Below are 25,789 nucleotides of genomic sequence, written 5' to 3'. Positions count from 1 at the left end.
CCCCTGTGGAGAGGCACGCTCCCCTGTGGAGAGACTCGCTCCCCTGTGGAGAGACTCGCTCCCCTGTGGAGAGACTCGCTCCCCTGTGGAGAGACTCGCTCCTGCCACAGGAATGGAAACTTTCCACTACTTTTAGCCATGTTTGTTTGTTGTAGTACAGAGTTAGACTGATGGCCTTTATCTAAGTTGTCTTGTGGTTGTTGTTGTTTGACTTGCATCCCACTGGGATTTTTGCACACAGCGTTGGTGTACGGTGTTTTTTTCTGCAATATTTTGCTGTCTTTAAGATGTTTAAGATGTTTTTGTTAATGTTTTTGTTTTTTGTTTGTTGCGGTTGCACCCGATTCAAGAGCCGAATAGCTCACAGGGCTATACCTAATAAATAAACTTGAACTTTCGTGCTCATTCGCGCAGGATGACAACGCTGCGACTATGAAAACGATACGACAGTCACAACTCAAAGCAACCGTGCCACTTGGCCACACACAGGTGACGCAGTTAACGCCACCGTTTTAATTGTCGAGAGGTGGAATTTAGCCGACCCAAGTGCAGAAACCAATCGCTGCACTGCGATCGAGCGACCCACCTACTGCCTGGGGCCAATCTCCCCGGCTCGCCCCGTCTCGCACTCACCTCTCCCGCCGCGCTTCAGCATGAGCGCGTTGCCGAAGAACGGGTACGTGGGGCTCGGCCCGGGGATGCGGCTCATGTGAAGCAGCTGCCTGAGGAAGCGATGCGCGGGGCGAGACGCGGCCACGCAGAGCGCGAAGAGCGCCGCGGCGAGCAGCACGAGCGCGGAAAGAGCATCCATCCTCTCTGCCTGTCCCGTCCGAGTAAGCCTCTCTTTCTCTGCACTCACTCCCACTGACAACCCGCCACTCGTCATTGATTCTCCACACCCCCCTCGCCCGCCCTCTTGGGAGCTCCCCGCCTCTCCCTATCCCGTACACGAGAAGAACGCGCTTGCGGAATCGATTCCATCTCTTGGCCGTTCGTTTTCTGGGTCTTCGCGCAGCGGTGCCCCGCCGAGAGACGGAGTGTGAGCGAGCGCATCGACGGAAGCCACCCGCACACTCGTGCCGCGTCTCAAGTGGTGACACACACACACAAATAACACGGCACGGACGCGCCGGTCTGTCAGCTCGTATGTCTGCAACCGAGGCATCGATTCGCGGCGACTCTCGCGCTGCCCACCCCCCACAAGTCCACCCCACCCCCAAGCTCCGCGCAGTACGCGGGGGGGGGGTCCGAGCCGCGTGAGTTTTTTCTTCCCCCCCCCCATTGGCTGAGATGGAGAGGGCGCGAGCAGCGGCGACACCTTTGGTTACACGCGAGAGCGTGTTATTGCTGGGCTTGTAACGAGCCCAACAATAACACGAATAACACGAAGACCTGCCCATTGTTCCCCCCCCGGCACCTACAATTAGCACGGTTGGCTACGTACGGCGCGAAAGAAGGTCAACATGCGTACATATCTGTGTTGGTCTTGGATTCTTGGGGGTAGTTTGGCCATACCTCAGACTGGGCGTTTTTGCGCTTTCCACTGCATCATCGCTCCATCCCTTTACAAATTAGAACACAATCCTTGAACTGTACTGGCAGTGCGCGCTCGTCGGAACAGGCTCCACCGATGCCATGATAATGATGCCATTTATTATAACTATTGTGATGATGGCAATGATTGTGGTGACAATAATGGTAATGCTTGTGATGGTAAAAAATATGGCAATGTCGGGAGCGGTCGTGTAGCGGTTAGCACGCTGCGGTACGAATCCCGGCGAGTTCGATTCCCGCTCATGGCCAAACACCAGTGATGATTATCGGGCCTCCCCTAGGTCGACTTATCCTTAAATTAATACCCGGTGCAGTGTGTAAACATCGCCACTGGAAAGACAAAGGCGGCCGGGCGTGGTCCTGGCGACCCACCGCCTCGTGTCGGCCTTCAGAGGTGCACGCTAACAGCCCTTAGCCCAAAAGTCTGTTCCAAGCTAAACGGGGGCTTGGGCAGGGCATGGCCCTTGCTCGATGGCTGTGGTTGAGCCTAACGACGGAGCGGCAGCAAAAGGTGGTAAAACACCGCGAAGGTTGAGCGATGAAATCGACCCGCGTGCAGCAGCTGGACGTGTCTACCATGAGCATTTTCCATACCTGTCAACCCATACGTTTTACCCAGTATTCTTGTACAGGGAAGTTTTCAGGTCCATACAGCGTACAGCCGTTTCAAAACGGGCATTTTTTTCCCCCGTTTGTTCATGTTTCTCCCTTGTTATGGGACTTTGTAGGATGCACGTTGAAATTTATAAGGGCACGGGGTGACCAATAAGGTCTGAATTGGTATGTAATAAGGTAGGCATTGATAGGAGGTTGAAAGGTATGAGTATCCACCATGAGCAGAATCAAATACAGTACTTATACTGGAGGAATCCGATGAGCTATAAAGCTCTTTTTCACAGATGTCCAGTAGGAGCAGATATCAACATTACAGCAATACACGATACAAAAATACGATAGTGCAAAGTACAGGAAAGGCAAACAAATCACCCAAAAACATACAAATGAAACTAAACCATTCCCATCTTACCAGACGAAGCTCACTGAGGTCTTGGCTTATTTTTCAGAATCGACCTGGCCATAAATTATAGCTCAACAAAGTGGCTTATATTGTGAAAATTTATAGCAGCAAAATAATCTGAGTAAATATTTCTAAATGTGTAGAGAAAAACCGGAGAACATCTATGCGACCACGGGGAGGACATGCAAACTTGAAATATTCATGCATCAGCGTCGGGATTGAACCCCTGACCTGCATATCAGGCGAGGAAAATAACATCACACCACCGTGGTGCCCCTTAAATAAAGTTCAGATTGCATCATCAATTTCAAACTTGGGAAAGGCAGCAAAACAAAATGCAAAACAGTCCAAGACCACACCAAGACTACATAATCCATCAATAAAATTGTATATTAAAATTAAACTATCGATACATTTTAAAAAATCGAATTAACAAATCACATTGGCAAATGTGGCTGTATCCAGCACTAAACTTCTGTTTCAGAAGATTTTTGAAGGAAGATTTACGTTAAGGGAGGTAACAAGGTAGGGCCGTAAGCGTAGCGTACATACCGCCCTTTATAGACACTGTTATTGTTGTCAGCCGTCCGGTGGTGGCTACTGCACGTATGTACAGGTACCGGTAATCCAGCGCTGTGCAGGCAGTGAGGATTGGTGGATCGCACATGCGGTGAAACTCCCTTTTGTGCTCCTTCAAGGGAAGGCGGTAAAGCAAATAATGTGGATTTCACCTGTTCCGTCTGGTTGGGGACTGTAGTGGATTTTCCACAGATTCTCCGGTTTCCTCCCATATGTAAACACTAATTGGCAGATAACACATGGAGGACCGCAGATATTGCCCAATTGTTGACATTCCTCGAGATTTTCATCTCGCGTTTTACTCCAAAACGAGGTTAATTCTCCATTATACTGCAGTACAGCTTTATTATTATGACCTCTCGATTATCGTACATATTTGTGATCTGAAGATCCAATTCTACCAGAGGAATGGCTGTGGGCGTGCCGTCGTGGGTGGCCCCAGTAAGTCGTGGTTTTGCACCAAAAGAGGGCTCGAGGCTGAAAACGCGCGGTTGGTCGTTTGCTTTGTGAGGTGGACATACACATGAAACGGAGGCGGTGGCCATGATGAGGACGATGGTCAGGAGGCAGCTCGGCAACAGCAGCAGCGTATTTTGAACCGTGACTCGCGTGGCGCATATCGCGTCGCGTCCCGTCAGACCGGTTCTGTGTGCGCCTTTGGGCGCGGCTCGAACCCCGCGCGGCCCGCCCTGCGCCTCCGTCACCGCGTCTCCCGTGACCAGCGCCCCACAGAGCTCCTCGCCTCCCCCCCTCTCCTCACAGGCGGAGCGCACTCCTCTCGTCTCACTGCGTCTGCTGCTGCTGCCGCCCCTGCTGCATGTCTTGAGAGAACGGAGAGAGACAGAGAGATAGGAGACGGAGACAGGGAGGGAAGCAAGGACGACTCTCCGTTTGCCTGGAAGAGCGCAGTGGGGCGCGACTGTCGGAGGAGCGGCAGAAGAGGTTGAGGAGGCCTAGCGGCGCAAGCTCGCACTCGCAGCGCTCACGTGAGTGGGATTCACAGCATCACCACCATCAACAATCACCATCCATGTCATTACTATCACAATCATTTCCAAGACTCCATAACCATTGTGATCAACAGCAACACTCACACAAACTAGTATTGGTTATCAACACCATCGTTCGCACAGTCGTTACTTTCAAGAACATTACCATCGACGTAATTTCCATAATCACCATCAATATCACCATTATTATTATCGCCATTATTACCGTCATCACCATTACCCCGTATCGCCTGTAACATTGCTGTTAGCAAGCGCGTATAAAAGCCGGCACGGCACACGGGGGAGTGGGCGGCCAGGACAACGCTCGACCGCCTTGGCGATGTTTACACTACGCACCAAGTATTTATTTTGAGGCCGAGTCGACCTAGGAGAGGTCCAGGACCGATAATCGTCACAGCTGTTGACCGTGAGCAGGAATCGAACTCGGGGCGCCGGGGTTAGAAACGCAGCGTACTACCCGCTACAATACCGCTCCCAACATAATTATTACCATCGTCACAAGCATTACCATAAATATCGCCATTACGCTCACCACAATTATTACCATCGTCACAATAGTTACAATCAATGTCATCACGGCATCGGTGGAGCCTGTCCGGACCAGCTCGCACTGCCTGTACAGTTCACGGATTGTGTAACCGGTTACACGCGGAAAGGGATGGAGCGGTGGTGCAGTGGTTAGCGTAGTGCACTGAATCGGGCACGACCGTTCATTCAGCAGTGGATTGGCAAGGGTCTGTGTATATTCTTGGTTCTTTCGGTAAAGTCACGTAGAAGGGAAGTAATAAAATAATAAAAATAAAACATAATAAAATAACTCTCACGACGTTTCGGCCACAACGCAAGCAGCCGTCCTCAGGTGAAACAAGGTCTGTCGAGGCGACAGCTTCTGAATGAAACAGCACACGTGCTTGGAGCATATATATAAGCTGGGTTGGAAGGGGGGGGCGCCTTGACAAAATAATTTGCATATCAAGAGGAATTCAGCATATTTATGGTAAATGCAGGTATGTGTCCGTGCATTATGCAGGATTAGCAGCATCCAAGGGAGGGGGGACATAAGTAGTACTAATCACATACCTGCATTTCCCATAAATATGCTAAATTCCTCTTGATATGAAAATTATTTTGTGAAGGCGCCCTTCCCCCCCCCTTCCAACCCAGCTTATATATGTGCTCCAAGCACGTGTGCTGTTTCATTCAGACGCTGTCGCCTCGACAGACCTGGTTTCACCTGAGGACGGCTGCTTGCGTTGTGGCCGAAACGTCGTGAGAATTATTTTATTATGTTTTATTTTTATTATTTTATTACTTCCCTTCTACGTGACTTTACTGAAAGAACCAATAAGATGAATCCCTGCAGTCACGAAAGCTTTAAATCGAAAGGGTCTGTGTACTTTAACAGGCAAACCTCACGGCGGTGTGTTGTCAGGCTGAGTAGAGGCGTTGCATGGCGTGTGATGTTCACGGCATCTCTGTCAAAAGTCTCTTCGCGTGCGATTGCACGATGAGTTGCTGTGAGACCGGCAATGCGACGGGCCTGGTCGCGACCACGTCGAAATCGTTTATGACCGGAGGCTCACTCAAGGTTAAGAGGTCATCGAGCCCAGTATCGTCGATTCCACCTTATCGCTTCCCCCTGCCGTCTCCCCCTAGATCAGTTTTCCAGCATCGACCCAAATGGCTGCTGATGGGATTACCTCCCACCCCGACCAGCTTCCTGCCTCAATCAGTCCACATCGCTTTCCTGCCCCGATATTACCCCGTCCTGCTACTCGAGTGTTAGCATTGTCGCCACGGTATTCAGTGGATAGATATCTAACAGTGTAGAGATGGTTGACGATCATAGACGTTCTCCTAACAGGCTAACATGCTATCCGGCAGTCTACGCACGCATGTGTGTTCGTTGTCAGATGTTAACCACACTCCATGTTAAACTCCACAATGGAGGTTTCGTAACTTAGCAGTGTTTTCCTGAATGCCTCCACGATTCTACTCTTGTGGCGCATGTCTGTCGAAACGAGCCCACAGTGTTTCCAGCTTCCACACGAGTGGCTGGGCAACATCGCTCTGGAAGGCCCCTGAGCTGACGGGCTGTGGAAATCTTTCCACAAAGAGAGATATGGACTTTTGTTTTCCCTTGGCCCTAAGCCCAGACAAAATGCACTATAGTGTTTTGTCCTTCCCCCTCACCCCCAGTTAGCAGGGTTGGCTTACGTACGGTGCGAAAGAAGTTCAACATGCATACATAACCAACCTCTATGGAAGTGATTCGCGTAGGATCTAAAACCCCCGAGTGCGAAAACCGGGGTATCTGGTCACTGTCCATCAGATACTCTGGTTTTGTATCTGCCAATAATGTTGGTGGTTCGTTGTCTCCGGTGTAATTGAATGACTAACCATCGTTTGATACCCTGACATGGAACGGGATGGTTTAATACAGTGGTAAATCACACACACACACTGGAACAGCACTTTAACTCAAACAAGTATTTTATTTATTAAATGCAAAAATGCCAATTTTTTAATAGACAACCGGTGATCAGTACAAAGGTACTGTATTTATCAAAAAGCAAATCAGGCAATGCTCTATGCAAAATCAATCGTGATACAAAAAAACAGTATTAAAAGTAATAAATGTATGTACACGACTCAAAATGTATAGGGACTTGATACCACAGACCGAAGTAGTTGTGATACTTTTTGATGACTGGAATTTAAGCACAGTTCGGTACCCTTAAGTCGCAGTCAATGGACACGCGTCTTCTGCCTGTAGGAATCGTTGCACACGATGGTCTCCTCCGGTGCAGTGCGGATGTTAACAGCGTTCTGCCGCAGCGATACAGCCGCGCGGTAGCAGTGGCAGCTGTCAGCTTGATGAACGAAGGCCCCGTCACAGTGACGACTAAGTCATGGACCGTTAATGAGAGCACGGCGGCGGTGCTATCAACACTGAACTCTGACGGAGTGCAGACACAATTTTTCTCGTGAATGTAGACAGTGACCGCACTCTTTCTCCGTCAAGTGTCAGATATCTTCACCGTGATAATAGTCCACGGAACTTGTAGTTGTAAGCTCGTGTTGATTACAGCTTGTGGCTTGATTAGCAGTGCAGTCGGTGTTTTCTCCTCTTTGTTGATTTTCTCCTCGAGTTGTACTTTTTCACGAATCACTCTTAGGCACGTTCCCTCTTCAACAACGGAAAATTTCCAGGTCTCATTTAAACAGTTCCAGTACTCTATTACTTAAACTTTAACTCCTGAAACGTCTCAATAGATTATTGCTTTTAACTTATTACAGCTGTGTTACAGCTTCTCTTAAACTTCTCCATTGCCTTCTACTATTCGTTCAGTGCTGGCTCTTTGTCTTGGCAGTGTATAGCCGGGTCTCGTGATGGGCAGCGTTCCAAGGGCACGAGCTATTGCGCTCAGCCGACGTGAAGCACAGTGTCCTAACCACTACTGGTCTGCCCACAGTTCAGCGGTGGCTTGCGTGGATATATTAATATCATGAATTGACCAATATATGCCAATTCTTTATTTAATTTATTATCCGATCTTTTCCATGACAAAGAACTGCCTCTATTTTTGTGAAGCAATGGAGACCGGATAGATTTAAATGAAGCTCCAATGCTTGGCCATCAATCTATCCTTTTTTTCCGGACATAAAGGTAGTTTGTGTGTTTGGCCTCATGTTCCACGCCTGGTGCAGCACAGTTGATCACTATAATGACCACATAGAGTAGGCCTTTCTACAGGGTTCTCATTGCTACATAGCTATCAAGTCAAGTTAGACTCCTATCTGTTGTGCCACGTTCCTTTCAATGCAAACACTTTCAGAACAAGCAATACGTTATGCAACCACCGCAACTTATGCATTTTATATTCAACTAATTTATCCAATGGTATTACCGACGACAGCGTGTGCCCAGTGAGATCGCAAACATGGGTGCGCGTCAGTGGTACCTAGGGAACACGTCATCACTCCTGCTGAAGCAGCCAATCAGCTGCCAGGAAAACAATCTCGATGCAACATGGCTATCGTCGTGGCATTCAAGCCCCTGTGTAAGATGGCCGCTGTGACGGCACCGCTCTGTGCATTCATCCACGCTGAGTTTGCCCGACTATTTTACAAGGGAGAAGCGTGGTGCGTGAGCACAGCAGCAACAACAAAAAACAAACGACCAAAAATGTCAATATTGCAGAGATCAAGTATTTCACAACTAACGACCGAGTTGTTTGAAAGTCGTAAATTAAACACACGCGAATAAAAATAAACAGCGCAAATTTAATCGAGCAGGAGGCACCAGAAAAAAGTAAAGTACATGTGCAAGTAAGCTCTGTGTTTTGGTATAATTGGCACCAAGCTTTCATAGAGAGGCAGAAGTATGCCAGATACGTGGAGCGGTAACACGAAAACACTTAATACCAATTAAGTATTTAACAAATAGGATTATCCAGGGGACAGGTTTGAGTTAATTACAATACTCTTTGGTTTTTTTGGTAAAGTCACGTAGGTAAAAAAAATGAAAACTAAATTAAATCACGACGTTTCAGGCGCAACACAAGCGTCCTTCAGGTGGGGACAAAGTAGCAAAAGCACAACCGCTTAAGTGTGTCTAACAGATAGCTGTGACGAGGAATTATATAGTCGCTGGGGATGGAGGGAGGGGGGCATGGTGAGTGTGTGGGCGGGCTGTGGACTGGGAGGCAACGATGTGAGGAACGGGGTGGGTGTTGGGAGGCAACGCATGGAGCTCAAACTGAAGCCTTGTGATGCAGGGGGCGGAAGTAGATAAGAAAGCTAAGATTAAGCAGCCTTTTGTTATGCTGCCAGGGGGGCAAATTAGAAATGCGCAAGATGAACACTAACGTGTGGTAATGGTGATGGTAGTGTGTGAAGCTGGGGGTAACAGACTGAGAATAAGGATATGATTATGAAAATAAATCTAAACTGGCTGTCTAGCAGTAAACTGCACGGCAGCTAAAGTTTAACTTGGTTAATTACATCCTTCCAATAATTGCTCAATTTGAATCCATCATCTCGGTTGAAGTTACGTCTGTTTGTATATCTGGAAAATCAGAAAGGCGCAAGCTAAACTTGCACGCTCGAAATAACGTGGCAATGGTGAGTATGAATCCTTGCAGTCACGAAAGCTTCAAATCTAGAATTAATTACAATGGTACGTTTTAGAGGGGGCATCAAGGGCAAAACGGAGAGCGGAGTGGTTTAATGGAATGAGACATTTTAACAAAGATTCGGAAGCTAGGTGGTAGATGGTGTTGCAATAATCAAATATTGTATGGGCAGGATGAGCTATTTTTTTAGATGGAGTCGAGCTGGTATACAGCGTTTGTTTCTGTATAGGAATCCATTTTCGGTATGCATCATATTGGCCATTTGATCATGGTGGATCTGGAAATATAGTTTTGAGTCCAGGAGAAGGCCTAGATATTTCAACTTTCCTAGATATTTCAACTTGCTCAATAAGGCGCGTCTTGGCAAGACAGGTTTGCATACCTGTCAACCAGGTCGGTCGCTGGTACCGTTATCTCAACAGCGTCTTCATGTGCCGATGGAGAGTACTAGTGATCGTAGCCATTGCTCATAGAAAGTCCCATGTGTTGTAGTGGATGTCTTGACATGAGTGGTATTACTCTTTGGTTCTTTCAGTAAAGTCACGTAGAAAGAAAATTTATTAAATAATATTATACGCCGTTTCGATTGCAACACAAGCAATCGTCATCAGGTAGAACTAATTCTAGATTTGAAGCTTTCGTGACTGCAAGGATTCATATTCTTAGGTTTTTTCAGTAAAGTCACGTAGGTAAAACATTAAAATTAATAAAAATAAAATAAAAATCACGACGTTTCGGAGGCAACACAAGCTTCCGTCTTCAGGTGGAACCGTCACAGCCACGACAGCTGTATCAAGTAAATGAGAGATTACAAGAGCTACCACTCCGTATATATAATGGTTGGAGAGGGGGGAAGGGCCAAGTACGGCACACTTTTTATTAATATGGTAAGGTGAGGCTTAAGAGGCTGAGCCTTTGTTATGGAGAGGTATGGTTTGTGACTAAGCCTGGCCTACATAACAATAGTGTGAAAAAAGAAACAACTAAACATGGTAAAACAAGCCTCCGAAACGTCGTTTTTTTATTTTACTTTTATTAATTTTAATGTTTTACCTACGTGACTTTACCGAAAAAACCTAAGAATAGGTAGAACTAAATTTGAGAGCGAGACACAAGCAGAGAGACACAACATAGACACACAGAGACCCAATGCCTCTGTGTCGTGGCCTTAAATAGAGAGAGAGGGGGGGGGAAGAGTGAGAGGTGGGTCTGCTGGAGCAGAGAAATTAGCATGTCAATGAGAGAGCTGTGTGTAAATCAAACCCGCGGTGGCAGGGGGAGCGAAAGCCCCAGCAAGACTGGTAAATTTACACAGGGGACGTGACGCGACCTTGGCAGCCATGTTGCTCGGGGGTTGTTCTCCTGGCCGCTGATTGGCTGCTGTAGCTGGAGTCATGAACGTTGCCAGGCGACCGTTGAGGCACCGTCCATCTTTGGCATCGCACCAGATGGGACGCGCTCAGCTTTGCCGGGTTTACGCAGTGTGTTGTTGTTCCTCCTCGGGTCCAAGGGTCCTAATGATGCTTGCCTCCATGGCCTCGTGCTGCATACGGCACTGAGAGCACTGTGTACACACATGCAGTGATCACGGAGCCGTGTGCTCTCACTGCTGTGTGTACACGCAGTGCTGGGAGAGCCGTGTGCTGTCACTGTTCTGTGTACACACACAGTGCTGACGGAGCTGTGTGTATCCTAGCTAGATTTGACTTGTTTACACTTTTAATCGCCACTGACGATAACGTGACTTTCACATGTTTTTGTAATTTGGAATTCCTGGCAATGTGCTCTTCTGTTTAATTTTAAACCTCCGTCCGCCTCTGAGCCAATGCTTGAAAGAGCCAAGAAGAAATCAGACGTTTAACATTCTTGGTGTTGCACCCAAGGGTGCACAGAAAAGCATTTGGAACCACTAATGTTATCCCATATCGTCTATTGCAGAGTGAATTCTGATTATGACGATAGTGTGAGGTGCTATTACGTGGTTGCTTAAATGCGTTGTAATTCTGCTCTATACATTTTCGTGTTGCCTTGCACATTAAAGCCAGCTCATGAAATAATTAAATGGAACAACCTTGCAGAACTTGAGATCATCTACAATATCAGCATGAAGCGCTATTGTCGTGATTTTAAAACTATGCATCGTTAGCTTGGGTTTTTGCGGTGCCCATTTAAACAATCTCCATTAACATTTGTGAAAAACACCCAAGTTTGTATGTATGTTGAACTTCTTTCGCACTGTACGTAGATAACCGTGCTAATCGAAGTTTGCAGTAATATCCCAGCCATGCACTGCCTAGTATATCGGTGTAATGTTATACAGTATATTTCATAACCGTGTCTGCATTGTAAATGTTTGTGTATACTCCCATAGGATGTCGTACCCCGGCTACCCTGGAGGGGGCTACCCCCCAGCCTATCCTCCAGGCGCAGGGCCTTATCCGGTGAGCGCTCGCAGAACAACACCCAACGCATTCCCTCTGAGCAGGCAGCACCCAGCACACAGCTCTATAGCGCAAGGGAATTGCCACTTTACACCAGTCCAAGGGATTGATTTGGTCATGCTTATCGTTTAAACAGATTAATGGCTCTTGCTTTTCTTTTTACACATGACACCAGAGGCCCGAGTAACGAATGGCCAGTATCAGTAATGCAATGTGCGTAACTGCTGGTTTGTTCTGGCTCTTTGGAAAATTGCCTTTAATTGATGGTGGCTGTCCATTATTGCCCTTTGAGATGACGCATACGTCTGGGTTACAGTCCTTTTTCCATCCGGCTGAGTGAAATGTGCCTGGCTGTTTAGGGTCTTATATACGTAGCCAACTGTGCTAATCCGAGGTGGGGTAAGGACAACAAACTAAACACATGGCAACCAGCTTCATTTTTTGAGTAGTCCATTGTGTGGTGGCTATATAAGTCACCCCTATCTACAGCCGGGTGAATGACCGCTGGCAGAGGTGATGATGGCCATTTATTATTTAGGGAATAATATACATTGATGACTGTCACACGATCAACTGTGAGTGTAATCGTTAATGTGCCATCACTTGTGGTATTGCACTTGAGAGCAGTTCTTTAGGCCTTGCCTGATGAAGGTGGTGAGGAGGCCGTGTTTAGGGTGGTAGATAGCCGCAACAAGAGTGTAACCGTTTGTTCTGTAACTTAAACCATCCGCGTGATGTCCTCAACATGCATCTCCTTTAAGGCAACGTCTACTTTATGCCTTAGATTTTTGGCCAGGAAGTCACATATAGGTCTTGAGTTGGGGCATTCAAAGACCTCATCGGATCGATGTCTGTTTCTTGAAAGGGCCTTTTTTGGAATTTAGCTCTTCTGATCCGATGTGGATTCGAATTAATGACGGTCATTTCACCCAGATGATGGTATTGTGTTCAAGATTACACGAAAACACGTAACACGTCTCCCACCCCACAGCAGAATGAGCGAATGTCTACTTTAAAAACACTTGACAAAGCTCCGCTACCACAGTAATACCCCATTTTACGTCTCCCCCTTTTACATAATTTCACAAACATGTCATCACTTAATACAACGACCTGATTTGTCGCCTCAACCCACATTGATGTCGCTGACAGCATCTGTTTTTTCCCGTATCTATTGCCTTAGCCTTCATCTACATACCCTGTACTTTGCTTTGGTTGACGTCGTTGCGATATTCGTCGCACATTTCAGGAACACATCCCCGACATAAACTGGGGTATTACTATATTACATTTGCCAGGGAGTCATTCCCAAAGTGTTAATATAGGGCTCAACATCACATTCTTAGAGTTAAACGATGCGTATTCTGAACCCCCTGCAGTGATCTTTCGCAAGCGCATCATTTCAGAAAACCAGATCAACAGGAAGCAAGATTCAAATGCAGTCATCAGGAGGAGAAAACGGGGATGTGCGCGACTTAGTCCATGGGCCAGAGCAGATATTGGTTACATCCAACATAGCAAAATGCGAGCAGCACCAATGTATTGATATCCGAATGAGAATCAGAATTTTTATTTAGACTGGAGGAATCTGATGAGCTATGGGTCGGTCAGCAAGTTACAACAGCAAACAATACAAAAAAAACGACGAGTGCAAAATAGAGAAAAAGGTTAGCTAGTCTCTAGATATAAATGAGAAATAAATATATTACACTAGCGGGAAGTACCCGGCGTTGCCTGGACAAAAAAGACACACACACACATCGACTTATACACAACAACAACCGCCATTCGCCACTAAATGGTGGTGATATCACCACGACGCTTGTGCTAGGCTATGTGCACCTTGAGGCCACATGAAGTCTCGAATGCCCGCTGGCAGGAGGTCACGGGGCAGACCCAGGTACCACGGGTTTACTGACTGAGACGACTGGCTGATGCACCACCTGTGCCCCCTACTGTGCCAACTTGCTGTGCTTTAGCCACCCGGCGCTCCGCTCGTTGTTGTGAGCATCGCTCCTCCGCCCTCCGTTGTTGTTGGAGGGCGACTGCCTCCAACTGCTCAGTAGCGTCCTCCACTGAGGCCGATCTTGACACCACTGGTACCAGTCATCGGCAAGTCCACTCAGCTCCACGTCCTGTACCACATCGCTCCATTTCTTCTCTAGCCCGTGTCGCGCCCGTTTAGCCCCCTCTATTCGGCCGAACAAAAGCTGTTTAGGCATGTGGTGGCTGGGCATGCAAGCTACATGGCCCAGCCAATGCAGCCTTGCCTGTCGGAGGAGCTCACCGATGGGACTTTTGCTCAGATCTTTCAAGGATTTGTCAGCTCCTCACACAATCCAGCCTGGTTAAACCCAGGATGGATCGTAGGCAGGCCAGCCTAAATGTTTCTAACCAGCGAAGATGTTCCATTAGGGGGGTCCACGTTTCGCAAGCGTAGAGAAGGGAGGGAATGACCGTGGCCGAGAAGACCTGAAGCTTCGTGCGGAGCGACAGTCCAGGTAGCTTCCACACAGCATTACGCAACCGATGAAAAGATATTGCCGCTCGACTGATTCGGAGTGAGACCTCTGCTGTTAAACCGGAGCCGGTCATGAGCACACTGCCCAGGTATGAGAAACTCTCCACTCTCTCCACAACTGCCCCATCACCGATTGGGAGTTGTGGGGGTGGAGTGTCCGATGGTACAAAATGCCCAGGCAGGTGCTTAGTTTTGGTAGGGCTGATAGTAAGGCCCCACCTCTTAGTGGCATGCTCCATTTTCAGCAGCAGCGTCTCCAACTCCTCCTCTGAATGAGCAGCAATTACCAAATCATCGGAGTGGAAGAAAGGCAGGCGCCTCTTACAGATAACTCGTCGATGGTCAGAGGGCAGATCAGCTCCACGGTAGGTCCTGGTGTCAAGGACATGGGCTCGCATCCGCTGGTTCGTCACTATGTAGTCCAGCAGATGTTCTTACTTGGACACGGCATGCATCCATGATGTTGTGTGGATGCGCCGATGCCGGAACAGCGTATTGATAATTACAAGCCCATGGGCTGCACACAAATCTAGCAGCCTCCTGCCGTTGTTATTGAGCTGATCTGGCTCATGCCTTCCAATCACTTCAGACCAGGTGCCAGCATCATGACCAACTCAGACATAGAAGTCACTCAACAAGATGACTCTATTCCAAGGGCCACTTTAACTACCACCTGTGACAGGAGGTCATAGAAGGCATCGATGACCTCCTGGCACACATGGACTTAGACACACATATCGACTTACAAACACACAGCGACTCGCACACACACACACATCGACTCTCATTGACACACATCGACTCAAACACATCGACACAGACACGCACATGGACTCACACGCACACATGGACTTAGACACACATGATTATAAAATGTACTAACCTAATTGTTAAATATTAGTTGTCTATATATACTCTTTGGTTGTTTCGGTAAAGTCACGTAGATACAAAAAAAATACTAATAAATCACGACGTTTCAATAGCAACGCAAGCCACCGTCTTCAGATGAAACATTACAGCAGGCAGACTGCTGAGGAGTAAATGTTGCGAGAGAGCTACTGCAACCAAAGGTTATATAGGTTATATATAGGTGGCTACAACCCAAATGTAAGTGGGCGGGCTAGGGATGACATTTGCAAGTACAGTAAAACCTTGGATTGCGAGTTACTTTCGTCTGTGAGTGTTTTGCAAGACGAGAAATTTTTTAAAATAAATTTTAACTTGATAAACGAGTGAGCTCTTGCAATACGAGTAGTACGTATACGCTTTGTCTGCCTAGCGTCACGTGATCACAACTGAGCCGATGGTTCTTCTCTCTCTCGCTGCGTGATTGTGCGTAATCGTCCTTCATGCTCGGTCTCAGTCGGCGTGCCTCACTCGTATAGTCAACATCCGTGCGAGCGTATACTGTTTACTATATAGTGTTGTGACCACGTGTGTGTGCGTAAAGCATTTTTTAAATTTTGTGTCCAAGTGTAGTGACTGTTTTTTAGTAACTGTACTGCAACAATGCTTTTTGCCTCCTCAAAAGGAGGCAAAAGCAAGTGTCATTGGATAGGTTCCTTGTTAAAGTCGCACAAAAAGAATAAGATTCCAGTGAGCCAACAGATGGCAGTGATTCCATTAGTGACAGTGAAAGTCGTCCTACACAATAACCCTTCTCTCCTCTCTCTCCTCTCCCTCACACCAGCCACGATTAAATTTATTTAATACATTTGATTACTTTATATTAAATTTAAATAATACAAATATTACAAATATTTTGTATGAATAATTTTTACATGAATATTTTTGGGTTGTGGAACGAATCATCTGAGTTTCCATTATTTCTCATGGGGAAATTCGCTTTGATATACGAGTGTTTTGGATTACAAACACGTTTCCGGAACGAATTATGCTCGTAATCCAAGGTTTTACTGTAAATGTAATCACAGAGAGGGTAGGAGTGGATGGGCTCGGCTAATCCGAGGAGGGGGAGGGGGGGCTGCCGCAATGGGCGAGAGGGTGAAATTTACAGAGGGAAAAAGGTGATAGACAAAAGGATATCAAACTTAGCAAACTTAGAAATGTAATGCAGGTCAGAGAGTCGGCCAACACAACAGTTAACACTTTACCTGATTGATCAACGTCCTTCCGAAGATTGCTAAATTTTGCATCCATCTTCTCGGTTGAAGTCATGTCTGAGTTGTGTGGAAATCCTCCCCGTAGAGGTGGTTAAATCTTTATTTTAAGCTTTCGTGACTGCAGGAATTCATACTATTCATTATTATTTGTCTACACACACACACAACGCACACACATTGACTAACACACACATCGACTGACACACACACATCGACTCGCACACACCGACTTGTACACACACACACGAACGTACACACACATCGTGGCAGACACACACATCGACTCACACACACACAAGGACATAGACACACACATTAATATTTTAATATTGAGCAACTTAATTGTGAAATATTAGTTGTCTACACACAAACATTATTGTTTTAATATTTCCAAACTTTTTTTTAAATATTAGTTTTATATATATGCGTGAGCTTGGCGAAAGAAGCAAGAAAATAGCACTTACTTAACATTGCCATGGTGAGGCCTAGTCCCATGCAGAGCCCCCGACCTCGCCTAGATTGCCCAGCCGGCCGAGGTGGCACCTTGGAAGGCTGGGGGCTGGGCCGCTACCCCCCCCACCCACGATTCCCCGCCCGCTCTGCAGTAATATCTACGTCCTAAACTAGTAGCATCTACCGACTCTATAGTAGTGTAGAGGAGTAGTGGGAGGAAGTGAGGCCATCGGCAGGAAAGAACGGGATTACGTCATAGGGTGACGTGACGTTACCAAGAGTAGAGGGGTACTTAAAGGGGACCCCAGGCCAAGGGGCAGGGTCGTTGTGGGGAGCCAAGGGAACGGAGTGCTCGAGGGGACGGAAGACACGCCGCTCGGCACCGAGACCCGAGGCTGAGGATAGGCCGAGGAGTTAGGTGGGTACCGGGACGGTCCACGGGAAGGACCAAGTGTAGAAGTGTCTACCTCGGGTGTGTTCCGGTGATACTGTACGTGAGTGTAGTAGTTAATAAACTGGCAAGAGCCCTTACAGAGAATCTCGTCTCCATGTGAGTTTACACCACAACAGTAGTAACTGCACGTATCGGGGTGGGGGGGGGAAGAAGAGGACATCACACTGAAGAATTGACCTCGGCGTTTTGTGTATTTTGAGTGAATTTTTTTACGCGTTAAAGAAAATGCCCCCTCACCCCCACCGAACGCGTGTGACTTGGTAGGGGCCGTCCCCCCCCAGCGGCGAAGGCGTGTGAGTTGGTATGGTCGATTGCGCACTATTTAATAAATATATAAACGAAATCTGCACAAAATTGCTAAATAAAGTACTTTAAAGTTGACGGATGGGAAAAAAGGAATAGTGCTTGCTTACCGCGGGGCTTACGGTGTGCTACCTGCTTATTTTTGTTTTATGTAAACCCCACTGTTTGAGAGCTAAAGCCCTCGCAAGCGTACGCATACACACAGACGGACAAAAAATGACATTCATAGGTAAGATAAGTCAAATTTATCAAGCCTTGGCAAGGCAGCAAAAAGAACAAAACTGTCCCAGACCACTCCAAGATAACGCCACAAAGTAGTTCCTCGATAAAATGCCACATTAACAGTGAACTATCAATACACATGTAATTAATTCTAATCAAAGGTACAAATAACATTTGCAAATGTGACTGTATCCAGCGCAAAGCTTCTGCTTCAGGATATCTTTTTAATGGCGGATATGAGGGAGTTATTTTATGGCCCACTCATTGATGTGTTTCATATAATTTACTCTTGTTGGCCACATCATGAAATTGGAAGCACTGAAGTGATACCACTTTAGGTGGTACCAACAAGTGGAATATCTGCTTGGGGCTCATGGATTTACTTCTTGGGAGTCTTCTTGAGAAGAGGCCACTGCTGAGACAGAGGCTGCACTGGTGCTTGTCTTTAAGATATTGATGCGAAACACAAGCAGCTGCTTGGCAGCACTAATGACGCTGTACGTGGAAGGAGGGAAGGTTGGGAAATAGGTGGAGAGAATGTGTGAAATGGGAGGATATAATGGGATTGAGAATGAGGGACGAGAGAGTGGGGTAGATGTGGGGTCAAGTTTCATTGAGTGGAGATGATGCAGGGGGTGAGCTGAAGTGAATGGGAATGATGTAGCTCCCCATTGGTGATGGAACGGTTATGGAGAGAGTGGAGAGTTTCCCGTACCAGGGCAGTATGCTTATGACCAGCTCTGGTTTGAGAGAAAATGTATCACTCTGAATCAGTTGGGCGATATCGTTTTCATCGGCTGCACAATGCTGTGTGGTAGCTAACCTGGTTTGTTGCTCCGCACAAAGCTTCGGGTCTTCTCGGCTACAGTCATGCCCTCCCTTCTCTATGCCAGTAAAACGTGGGTCACTCTAATGGAACATTTGCGTCGGTTAGAAACATTCAGGCTAGCATGCCTACTATGCATCCTTTGTTTAACCAGGCTGGATTGTGTGAGGAGCTCACAAATCCTTGAAAGATCTGGACACATTCCCATCAGTGAGTTCCTCCGGTAGACAAAGCTGCGTTGGCTTGGTCATGTAGCCCTGCATGCCCAGCCACCGCATGCCCAAGCAGCTTCTGTTTGGCTGCATAGAGGGGGCTAAACGAGCACGACATGGGCTGGAGAAGAGATTGACTGATGCGGTACAGGAGGTTGTGGAGCTGAGTGAATTTGCCAGCTAATGGTGCTAGCGGTGTCAAGATCGGCCTCCACGGAGGAGGCTCGTGAAGGATGCTACTGGGCAGTTTGAGGCAGTTACCCTCGAGCAACAACGGAGGGCAGAGGAGTGATGCTCAAAACAATGAGCAGCACGCCGGGCGGATAAAATGGAGCAAGTTGGCACAGTAGGGGGTACAGCTGGTGCATCTACCAGTCATCTCAGTCAGCCAACCCATGCCACCTGGGTGTGTCCCAAGACCTCTTGTCAGCGAGCCTTCGACACTACACGTGGCCTCAAAGTGCACCTGGCCTGGCACAGGCGCCATGGTGACGTCACCGTCACTTAGTGGCGAATGGCGGGTATTGGTATTGGATTGGGTATGATGCAGGGGGTGAGCTGGTGTGAGTGGGGATACCACAAGAGTGAGCTGGAGTGGGTGGAGATGAAGGGGGTGAGCTGGTGTGAGTGGGGATAATGAAGGGGGTGAGCTGGTGTGAGTGGGGATGATGAAGGGGTGAGCTGGAGTGAGTGGGGATGATGAAGGGGGTGAGCTGGAGTGAGTGGAGAAGATACAGGGGGTGAGCTGGTGTGAGTGGAGAAGATGCAGGGGGTGAGCTGGAGTGAGTGGGGATAATGCAGGGGGGTGAGCTGGAGTGAGTGGAGAAGATACAGGGGGTGAGCTGGTGTGAGTGGGGATAATGAAGGGGGTGAGCAGGTGTGAGTGGGGATGATGAAGGGGTGAGCTGGAGTGAGTGGGGATGATGAAGGGGGTGAGCTGGTGTGAGTGGGTATGATGGAGGGGGTGAGCTGGTGTGAGTGGGGATGATGAAGGGGGTGAGCTGGAGTGAGTGGGGATGATGAAGGGCGTGAGCTGGTGTGAGTGGGGATAATGAAGGGGGTGAGCTGGTGTGAGTGGGGATGATGAAGGGCGTGAGCTGGAGTGAGTGGGGATGATAAAGGGGTGAGCTGGAGTGAGTGGGGATAATGCAGGGGGTGAGCTGGTGTGAGTGGGGATAATGAAGGGGGTGAGCTGGTGTGAGTGGGGATAATGAAGGGGGTGAGCTGGTGTGAGTGGCGATGATGAAGGGGTGAACTGGAGTGAGTGAGGATAATGAAGGGGGTGAGCTGGTGTGAGTGGGGATAATGAAGGGGGTGAGCTGGTGTGAGTGGGGACGATGAAGGGCGTGAGCTGGTGTGAGTGGGGACAATGAAGGGGGTGAGCTGGTGTGAGTGGGGATGATGAAGGGCGTGAGCTGGAGTGGGTGGGGATGATGAAGGGGTGAGCTGGTGTGAGTGGGGATAATGAAGGGGGTGAGCTGATGTGAGTGGGGATGATGAAGGGGGGAGCTGGTGTGAGTGGGGATAATGAAGGGGGTGAGCTGGAGTGGGTGGGGATAATGAAGGGGTGAGCTGGTGTGAGTGGGGATAATGAAGGGGGTGAGCTGATGTGAGTGGGGATAATGAAGGGGGTGAGCTGGTGTGAGTGGGGATGATGAAGGGGGTGCGCTGGTGTGAGTGGGGATGATGAAGGGGGTGAGCTGGTGTGAGTGGGGATAATGAAGCGGTGAGCTGGTGTGAGTGGGGATAATGAAGGGGGTGAGCTGGAGTGGGTGGGGATAATGAAGGGGTGAGCTGGTGTGAGTGGGGATAATGAAGGGGGTGAGCTGGAGTGAGTGGGGATGATGAAGGGGGTGAGCTGGTGTGAGTGGGGATAATGAAGGGGGTGAGCTGGTGTGAGTGGGGATGATGCAGGGGGGTGAGCTGGAGTGAGTGGGGATGATGAAGGGGTGTGCTGGAGTGAGTGGGGATAATGCAGGGGGGTGAGCTGGTGTGAGTGGAGATAATGAAGGGGTGAGCTGGTGTGAGTGGGGATAATGAAGGGGTGAGCTGGTGTGAGTGGGGATAATGAAGGGGTGAGCTGGAGTGAGTGGGGATAATGAAGGGGGTGAGCTGATGTGAGTGGAGATAATGAAAGGGGTGAGCTGGTGTGAGTGGGGATGATGAAGGGGGTGAGCTGGTGTGAGTGGGAATAATGAAGCGGTGAGCTGGTGTGAGTGGGGATAATGAAGGGGGTGAGCTGGAGTGGGTGGGGATAATGAAGGGGTGAGCTGGAGTGAGTGGGGATAATGAATGGGTGAGCTGGTGTGAGTGGGGATAATGAAGGGGGTGAGCTGATGTGAGTGGGGATGATGAAGGGGTGAGCTGGAGTGAGTGGGGATAATGAAGGGGTGAGCTGGTGTGAGTGGGGATGATGAAGGGGGAGAGCTGGTGTGAGTGGGGATAATGAAGGGGGTGAGCTGGTGTGAGTGGGGATAATGAAGGGGGTGAGCTGATGTGAGTGGGGATGATGAAGGGGTGAGCTGGAGTGAGTGGGGATAATGAAGGGGTGAGCTGGTGTGAGTGGGGATGATGAAGGGGGTGAGCTGGTGTGAGTGGGGATGATGAAGGGGGTGAGCTGAAGTGAGTGGGGATGATGAAGGGCGTGAGCTGGTGTGAGTGGGGATAATGAAGGGGGTGAGCTGGTGTGAGTGGGGATGATGAAGGGCGTGAGCTGGAGTGAGTGGGGATGATGAAGGGGTGAGCTGGAGTGAGTGGGTATGATGAAGGGGGTGAGCTGGTGTGAGTGGGGATAATGAAGGGGCGAGCTGGTGTGAGTGGGGATAATGAAGGGGGTGAGCTGATGTGAGTGGGGATAATGAAGGGGGTGAGCTGGTGTGAGTGGGGATAATGAAGGGGGTGAGCTGGAGTGGGTGGGGATAATGAAGGGGTGAGCTGGTGTGAGTGGGGATAATGAAGGGGGTGAGCTGATGTGAGTGGGGATGATGAAGGGGGGAGCTGGTGTGAGTGGGGATAATGAAGGGGGTGAGCTGGAGTGGGTGGGGATAATGAAGGGGTGAGCTGGTGTGAGTGGGGATAATGAAGGGGGTGAGCTGATGTGAGTGGGGATGATGATAGGGGGAGCTGGTGTGAGTGGGGATAATGAAGGGGGTGAGCTGGTGTGAGTGGGGATGATGCAGGGGGTGAGCTGGAGTGAGTGGGGATGATGAAGGGGTGAGCTGGTGTGAGTGGGGATGATGCAGGGGGTGAGCTGGAGTGAGTGGGGATGATGAAGGGGGTGAGCTGGTGTGAGTGGGGATGATGAAGGGGTGAGCTGGAGTGAGTGGGGATGATGTAGGGGGGTGATCTGGAGTGAGTGGGGATAATGAAGGGGGTGAGCTGGAGTGAGTGGGGATGATGCAGGGGGTGAGCTGGTGTGAGTGGGGATGATGCAGGGGGTGAGCTGGAGTTAGTGGGGATGATGTAGGGGGGTGAGCTGGTGTGAGTGGGGATGATGAAGAGGGTGAGCTGGAGTGAGTGGGGATGATGCAGGGGGTGAGCTGGTGTGAGTGGGGATGATGCAGGGGGTGAGCTGGAGTTAGTGGGGATGATGCAGGGGGGTGAGCTGCAGTGAGTGGGGATAATGAAGGGGGTGAGCTGATGTGAGTGGGGATAATGAAGGGGGTGAGCTGGTGTGAGTGGGGATAATGAAGGGGGTGAGCTGGTGTGAGTGGGGATAATGAAGGGGGTGAGCTGGAGTGGGTGGGGATAATGAAGGGGTGAGCTGGTGTGAGTGGGGATAATGAAGGGGGTGAGCTGATGTGAGTGGGGATGATGAAGGGGGGAGCTGGTGTGAGTGGGGATAATGAAGGGGGTGAGCTGGAGTGGGTGGGGATAATGAAGGGGTGAGCTGGTGTGAGTGGGGATAATGAAGGGGGTGAGCTGATGTGAGTGGGGATGATGATAGGGGGAGCTGGTGTGATTGGGGATAATGAAGGGGGTGAGCTGGTGTGAGTGGGGATGATGCAGGGGGTGAGCTGGAGTGAGTGGGGATGATGAAGGGGTGAGCTGGTGTGAGTGGGGATGATGCAGGGGGTGAGCTGGAGTGAGTGGGGATGATGAAGGGGGTGAGCTGGTGTGAGTGGGGATGATGAAGGGGTGAGCTGGAGTGAGTGGGGATGATGTAGGGGGGTGAGCTGGAGTGAGTGGGGATAATGAAGGGGGTGAGCTGATGTGAGTGGGGGGATGATGAAGGGGGTGAGCTGGTGTGAGTGGGGATGATGCAGGGGGGTGAGCTGGAGTGAGTGGGGATGATGCAGGGGGTGAGCTGGAGTGAGTGGGGATGATGCAGGGGGGTGAGCTGGAGTGAGTGGGGATAATGAAGGGGTGAGCTGGTGTGGGGATGATGAAGAGGGTGAGCTGGAGTGTGTGGGGATGATGCAGGGGGTGAGCTGGTGTGAGTGGGGATGATGCAGGGGGTGAGCTGGAGTTATTGGGGATGATGCAGGGGGGTGAGCTGCAGTGAGTGGGGATGATGAAGGGGGTGAGCTGGTGTGAGTGGGGATAATGAAGGGGTGAGCTGGTGTGAGTGGGGATAATGCAGGGGGGTGAGCTGGAGTGAGTGGAGAAGATACAGGGGGTGAGCTGGTGTGAGTGAGGATAATGAAGGGGGTGAGCTGGTGTGAGTAGGGATGATGAAGGGGGTGAGCTGGTGTGAGTGGGGATGATGAAGGGGGTGAGCTGGTGTGAGTAGGGATGATGAAGGGGGTGAGCTGGTGTGAGTTGGGATGATACAGGGGGTGAGCTGGAGTGAGTGTGGATGATGAAGGGGGTGAGCTGGTGTGAGTGGGGATAATGAAGGGGGTGAGCTAGTGTGAGTGGGGATAATGAAGGGGGTGAGCTGGTGTGAGTGGGGATGATGAAGGGGTGAGCTGGAGTGAGTGGGTATGATGAAGGGGGTGAGCTGGTGTGAGTGGGGATAATGAAGGGGTGAGCTGATGTGAGTGGGGATAATGAAGGGGTGAGCTGGTGTGAGTGGGGATGATGAAGGGGGTGAGCTGGTGTGAGTGGGGATAATGAAGCAGTGAGCTGGTGTGAGTGGGGATAATGAAGGGGGTGAGCTGGTGTGAGTGGGGATAATGAAGGGGTGAGCTGATGTGAGTGGGGATGATGAAGGGGTGAGCTGGTGTGAGTGGGGATGATGAAAGGGGTGAGCTGGTGTGAGTGGGGATAATGAAGGGGGTGAGTGGGGATGATGCAGGGGGTGAGCTGGAGTGAGTGGGGATGATGCAGGGGGGTGAGCTGGAGTGAGTGGGGATAATGAAGAGGTGAGCTGGTGTGAGTGGGGATGATGAAGATGGTGAGCTGGTGTGAGTGGGGATAATGAAGCGGGGAGCTGGTGTGAGTGGGGATAATGAAGGGGGTGAGCTGGAGTGAGTGGGGATAATGAAGGGGTGAGCTGGTGTGAGTGGGGATAATGAAGGGGGTGAGCTGGTGTGAGTGGGGATGATGCAGGGGGGTGAGCTGGAGTGAGTGGGGATGATGAAGGGGGTGAGCTGGTGTGAGTGGGGATGATGGAGTGAGCTGGAGTGAGTGGGGGTGATGCAGGGGGTTGAGCTGGAGTGAGTAGGGATGATGAAGGGCGTGAGCTGGTGTGAGTGAGGATAATGAAGGGGGTGAGCTGGTGTGAGTAGGGATGATGAAGGGGGTGAGCTGGTGTGAGTGGGGATGATACAGGGGGTGAGCTGGAGTGAGTGGGGATGATGAAGGGGGTGAGCTGGTGTGAGTGGGGATGATGGAGTGAGCTGGAGTGAGTGGGGGTGATGCAGGGGGGTGAGCTGGAGTGAGTAGGGATGATGAAGGGGGTGAGCTGGTGTGAGTGAGGATAATGAAGGGGGTGGGCTGGTGTGAGTAGGGATGATGAAGGGGGTGAGCTGGTGTGAGTGGGGATGATACAGGGGGTGAGCTGGAGTGAGTGGGGATGATGAAGGGGGTGAGCTGGTGTGAGTGGGGATAATGAAGGTGATGAGCTGATGTGAGTGGGGATAATGAAGGGGGCGAGCTGGTGTGAGTGGGGATAATGAAGGGGTGAGCTGGTGTGAGTGGGGATAATGAAGGGGGTGAGCTGGAGTGAGTGGGGATAATGAAGGGGGTGAGCTGGAGTGAGTGGGGATAATGAAGGGGATGAGCTGATCTGAGTGGGGATAATGAAGGGGATGAGCTGGTGTGAGTTGGGATAATGAAAGGGGTGAGCTGGTGTGAGTGGGGATAATGAAGGGGGTGAGCTGGAGTGAGTGGGGGTTATGCAGGGGGTGAGCTGGAGTGTGTGGGGGTGATGCAGGGGGGTGAGCTGGAGTGAGTGGGGATGACGCAGGGGGTGAGCTGGAGTGAGTGGGGGTGATGCAGGGGGGTGAGCTGGAGTGAGTGGGGGTGATGCAGGGGGGTGAGCTGGAGTGAGTGGGGGTGATGCAGGGGGGTGAGCTGGAGTGAGTGGGGGTGATGCAGGGGGGTGAGCTGGAGTGAGTCGGGGTGATGCAGGGGGGGTGAGCTGGAGTGAGTGGGGGTGATGCAGGGGGGTGTGCTGGAGTGAGTGGGGGTGATGCAGGGGGTGAGCTGGAGTGAGTGGGGGTGATGCAGGGGGTGAGCTGGAGTGAGTGGGGGTGATGCAGGGGGTGAGCTGGAGTGAGTGGGGGTGATGCAGGGGGGTGAGCTGGAGTGAGTGGGGGTGATGCAGGGGGTGAGCTGGAGTGTGTGGGGGTGATGCAGGGGGGTGAGCTGGAGTGAGTGGGGATGACGCAGGGGGTGAGCTGGAGTGAGTGGGGGTGATGCAGGGGGGTGAGCTGGAGTGAGTGGGGGTGATGCAGGGGGGTGAGCTGGAGTGAGTGGGGGTGATGCAGGGGGGTGAGCTGGAGTGAGTGGGGGTGATGCAGGGGGGTGAGCTGGAGTGAGTCGGGGTG

General features: G+C 50.0%; 2 protein-coding genes across 5 annotated transcripts in view; one reads left to right on the top strand and one right to left on the bottom strand.

The window, feature by feature from the left end:
• The window catches only part of CYP4V2 (cytochrome P450 family 4 subfamily V member 2), a 52,372-nt gene extending 47,612 nt beyond the window's left edge, over positions 1–4,760 (bottom strand). The window contains exon 1 of one of the 3 annotated variants that reach the window (XM_078613605.1): positions 3,673–4,760. Coding sequence is in view for 2 of the 3 variants with exons in the window: in XM_078613603.1 (XP_078469729.1) it covers positions 634–886 (253 nt within the window). In the remaining variant the exon portion in view is untranslated. Of the gene's footprint in view, positions 1–633; positions 902–3,672 lie in introns of those variants that run through there. The other 2 variants (XM_078613603.1, XM_078613604.1) reach the window with 2 other exon arrangements.
• The window catches only part of LOC144732212 (annexin-B12-like), a 246,943-nt gene that overhangs the window by 195,423 nt on the left and 25,731 nt on the right, over positions 1–25,789 (top strand). Inside the window, exons 1-2 of one of the 2 annotated variants that reach the window (XM_078613607.1) lie at positions 3,822–4,137; positions 11,671–11,740. In XM_078613607.1, coding sequence (XP_078469733.1) covers positions 11,672–11,740 — 69 coding nt within the window. In that variant the 5' untranslated portion in view covers positions 3,822–4,137; position 11,671. Of the gene's footprint in view, positions 1–3,821; positions 4,138–11,670; positions 11,741–25,789 lie in introns of those variants that run through there. The other variant, XM_078613608.1, reaches the window with a different exon arrangement.

This window comes from Lampetra planeri, chromosome 41 (genome assembly GCF_965212315.1).
Source record: "Lampetra planeri chromosome 41, kcLamPlan1.2.h2, whole genome shotgun sequence".
In the NCBI taxonomy this organism is placed as follows: domain Eukaryota; kingdom Metazoa; phylum Chordata; class Hyperoartia; order Petromyzontiformes; family Petromyzontidae; genus Lampetra; species Lampetra planeri.
The sequence above is the reverse complement of the archived record's forward strand: the minus strand, read 5'-3'. Positions and strand labels throughout refer to the sequence as shown.